The 4,236-nt window shown below is 50.4% G+C and overlaps 1 protein-coding gene across 1 annotated transcript; it reads right to left on the reverse strand.

The window, feature by feature from the left end:
* Window positions 1-1,836: 1,836 nt before the first annotated feature.
* Window positions 1,837-3,456, reverse strand: NECAP1 (NECAP endocytosis associated 1; the record flags this gene model as incomplete). The annotated part of the gene is made up of 5 exons (XM_010154281.1): window positions 1,837-2,023; window positions 2,106-2,214; window positions 2,617-2,698; window positions 3,107-3,211; window positions 3,356-3,456. Coding segments are annotated over 5 exons (584 nt in total), but the record flags the coding sequence as incomplete, so codon positions are not given.
* Between the last annotated feature and the right edge of the window lie 780 nt (window positions 3,457-4,236).

Raw genomic sequence — 4,236 nt, forward strand, 5'->3', positions numbered from 1 at the left:
GTCCCTCTGGATGCCATCCCTTCCCTCCAGTGTGTCGACCGCACCACACAGCTTGGTGTCGTCGGCAAACTTGCTGAGGGTGCACTCAATGCAGTCATCCATGTCACTGAGGAAGATGTTAAACAGCACAGGTCCCAAATCCAACCCCTGAGGAATGCCACTCGTCACCGATCTCCACTCGGACATCGAGCCATTGACCACCACTCTCTGAGTGCGGCCATCCAGCCAGTTCTTTATCCACCGAGCGGTCCATCCATCAAATCCCTGTCTCTCCAGTTTAGAGACAAGGATGTCACGCGGGACAGTGTCAAAGACTTTGCACAAGTCCAGGTAGATGAGATCAGTTGCCCGTCCTTTATCCACCAAGGTCATGACCCCATCATAGAAGCCACCATATTCATCAGGCACAATCTGCCCTTGGTGAAGCCATGTTGGCTGTCACCAATCACCTACTCGTTTTCCATGTGCCATGGCATTGTTTCCAGGAGGATCCGCTCAATGAACGTGCCGGGCACAGAGGTGACACTGACTGGCCTGTAGTTCTTCAGATCCTTCTTTTTTCCCTTTTTAAAGATGGGTGTTATGTTTCCCCTTTTCCAGTCAGTGGGAACTTCACTACTCTCACATGACTTCTCGGATATGATGGATGGAGGTTTTGCAACCTCATCTGCCAGTTCTGGGACCTGCAGATGGGTCCTATTCCATCAGGTCCCATGGACTTGTGCACCTTCAGGTTCCTCAGGTGGTCCCTGACCTGATCCTCTCTAACCATGGGCAGCTCTCCATTCTCCCAGTCCCTGCCCTTGCCTTCTGCGACTCCGGGGGTCTGGCTTGTGCCCTTGCCAGCAAAGACCGAGGCAAAAAAAAAAAAAATCATTGAACACCTCAGCCTTCTCCATATCCCAGGAAACCAGCTCTCCTGTGGGCCCTCTGCGGCAGGAAACATTCTCCCTGATCTTCCTTTTATCCCCTGTGTACCTACAGAATCCCTTCTTGTTGCCCACAGTGTCCCTGGCCAGGTTTCATTCTGTCAGAGCTTTGGCTTTCCTAACCTGATCCCTGACTTCTCAGACACCTTCCCTGTAATCCTCCCATGCTCCCTGTCCCTGCTTCCACCCACCACAGGCTTCCTTTTTGTGCCTCAGTTTCTCCAGGAGCTGCTTGTTCATCCATGCAGGCCTCCTGGTGTTTTTACTCGACTTCCTCTTTATTGGGATGCACAGCTCCTGAGCTTTTTGGAGAAGGTCCTTGCATACTCGCCAGCTTTCTTGGGCCCCTCTTCCCTCCAGGGTTTTATCCCATGGAACTCTGCCAATCAGTTCCCTGAAGAGGCTAAAGTCTGCTCTCCATTCCACTATACCTTTCACCTCTTTCTGCTGCTCACACTAAAGCTTCCGTTCTCCTATTCAAATCCACTTAGGAAGTGCTTTTCCTGCATCTTTCAACAACCACAAGTCCATCTATATTTTTCTGCAGAAAGCAAGTCACTGTGCAGTACTTTTCTGGACACCCTACACAGCTCTGCCAGTGTCCCTAAGGCACTTACAGGTTCAGAAAAATCCCACTATTTCAATTTCATACCCACCCCCCCATATTCTCTTGACCAAGCCACTCAGTTTCTCTTTTTGCAAGGACATGAGCTACTATGCTGTCCTCCTTACAAGGGGAACAAGCATGGAGATCCTTAGGTCAAAGACAGCAAAGCCCTCAGGACACATCATGACTCACAATGCACTGCTGGCACTAGATTGAACACTGATTCCCTGAAGCAGGCCTCAGTCCTCTCTACTCACCTACTAGTGTCCCACAGACTGTTTGATCTATGCTAGTGTTTACCTGCACCGCTCACATTACTGGATTTCAGCACAGGTGGTGGCGTGACGTGGTTGGCAATGGCTGTGGAAGACGGGGGAGGTATAGGAGGGACTGCAATTTTGCCTCCTGGTGGGGGTGGCAGCAGGTTTAGGGCCCCTGATCCAGACACACGGGGCTTAGCTGCTCCTCCTTTCTTTGTCGTCATATTCTGTATAAGAAGAAGAGACAAGTGAGGAAGAGCCTTCATTGGTATATCCATAGATAGAAGCAGGGCAAACTCAGCTCCTTACCCCAATGTTCAGTTTGATAGTCTGTCCTTCCTTAAACCCTAAGTCTAATTTGGGACGTGTGTCAGGTTCCTGGGACTCCTTGGAGATCTCAGTTTCCTGCTTCACCCACCTAAAAAGACGACAAGAAGACGTAAGACCCTGTGGCAAAGGGGGACAGGGTTTGACGAACACATGGTTCATCTCCCCAGCCGGCCAAAGAACCACCTTGCCTTGTCAAACCAGCTACCTCCTACTTCCAGTGTAATACTGCAAAAAGCTGGGACCACCACAAACCCAAAAGACTAGCACCACACCAGCAGCATCACAGGACCTAAGTTTAAGACTTACAGATCTGACTCCGCAGGGCTATCAGCTTGCATGACAGTGCGAAGCAGACTCAAGCGTCCCTGATGGAGTGAGAGCACGGCTTCGCAACCATCCCAAGGAAACCTGTGCTAAATGAACATGCACCACCACCCGCCACGTTCTACAGGCCAGAGAAAAAACAGCATTGCAGAAAAGCGCAACTCACTTGAAGTGATCCTGCAGAGAGACGTTGAAATCAAAGGCATCACCACGATCCGTGAAGCCAATCCCTATAAAAGCACTTCGTCCTAGCAAGGAGACGGGAGGAGTTATTGGAGTTGCCTGCAAATGGGCCCTTGTGTTCATTCAATCCAAAATCCTTCTGATTCTCCTAAACCACTCTATGCCACCTCCCTCTGACACACCCGCAGCTGGACACCAGCAGCTCGCAGCAGTTCATTGTTCCTAGCCTTCAGGATGCACCTTTCTTCCCATGGGGCACTCCCAGAAACTGAATGTTCCTTCCCAGACCCTGAACTTTGTGCAGTGCAGAGAATCCTCCTCTGTTGATCCTGCCTTCCTACCTCCCCAGGCACACTACCAAGCCTTTTCAGCACTCCCAACACCATTTCAATCCACCTGGCATATACTCAACTCCATCAGGCTAAGTCTTCTCCACCCCTAACACTTGGCACATACATGACCCCTCAACTCACCAGTCCCATCCTGAATTCGAATGACAAAATAGCGGCTGGAATCCGTCACAGTCTCCACGGCAATGCCAGGGTATTGATCTATAGGAGCCTGGGCAAAGAGCTCTCCTGTAGACAAAGAACTGGGTGTTAAGGAGAGCAACCTCATGCATGGCCAGGGTTGCTACACACAGCTCTGAGCAGGCTTAGAAGCACAGGCTCATACGCAGCAATCACAGTCACAGTCTTGCCAAGCCACGGCCTTTCCCTTACCTGAAACCTTATCCTCCAGTTTTATGTAGGCAGTTTTGCCTTTGGAGGTGACACGAAGCCGCCCAGTCCAGTCCGGATGGTCTAGTTTCCAGTCAGATGCCCTGGAAAGAAAAGCACGGCTCACTGACCATACATCAACCCCTCCACTTCCGCCCAACCCTCTCGGCAAAAGCGTCTGCTCCCAAACCTTCAGCACGTGCAGCTGCCCCATTGCGCTTCTCACCCCAAGCAATATATGAGGCCTCGGCTCCTCTCTGCTGCTGCCAATCAACACACGTGGCTCTCTCTTTCCTCTGGGTAAAGGGAAATAAACACACTCCAGAGAACACCAACTCTGTCTTTACCTTTATAAGCTTGCAGAAGAGAGGAGACTGAAACTTAGAAACTCACTTGGAACAGTAAACCAAAATGCAGCTAATAAGCTACTTGTGAGCATCTGGAAGACCCCAAAAATTAATTAATAGGATGCTGAAAAGCTACTCCATTTTTCTACCCTGTTGATGTAAAACAGCATCAAGTACCTCTGAACCCAGAAGCAGCTCACCCACGCTAGGTAAAACATCATGCACACTACTGACTAGCCCACCAAAAACTATTTGTTACGGGCTGCTGTGAAAGGGGAAAAAAAAAAAGAAGAAAAAGAACAAACCCCACCTACGGGATTCTGCAACTGGAAACAAACACCTGCAGCCAGGCACAGCATCCATACGGCAGCTGGAGCTTGCCCAGTCCAGTGAATAGCACTGACACCCCTCAGTGCTTCGCAGCAGAAACCCACCCCTCCAGCAAGTCTGTGGGTGCAGCCTGAAGTCACACTCCCTTGGTTAATGAGGAAGATGGCATTTCAGACTGGGCTGAAATGGGCTTGTTCAGCCTGGAGA

Source organism: Eurypyga helias, unplaced genomic scaffold (genome assembly GCF_000690775.1).
Source record: "Eurypyga helias isolate BGI_N326 unplaced genomic scaffold, ASM69077v1 scaffold1556, whole genome shotgun sequence".
NCBI lineage: Eukaryota > Metazoa > Chordata > Aves > Eurypygiformes > Eurypygidae > Eurypyga > Eurypyga helias.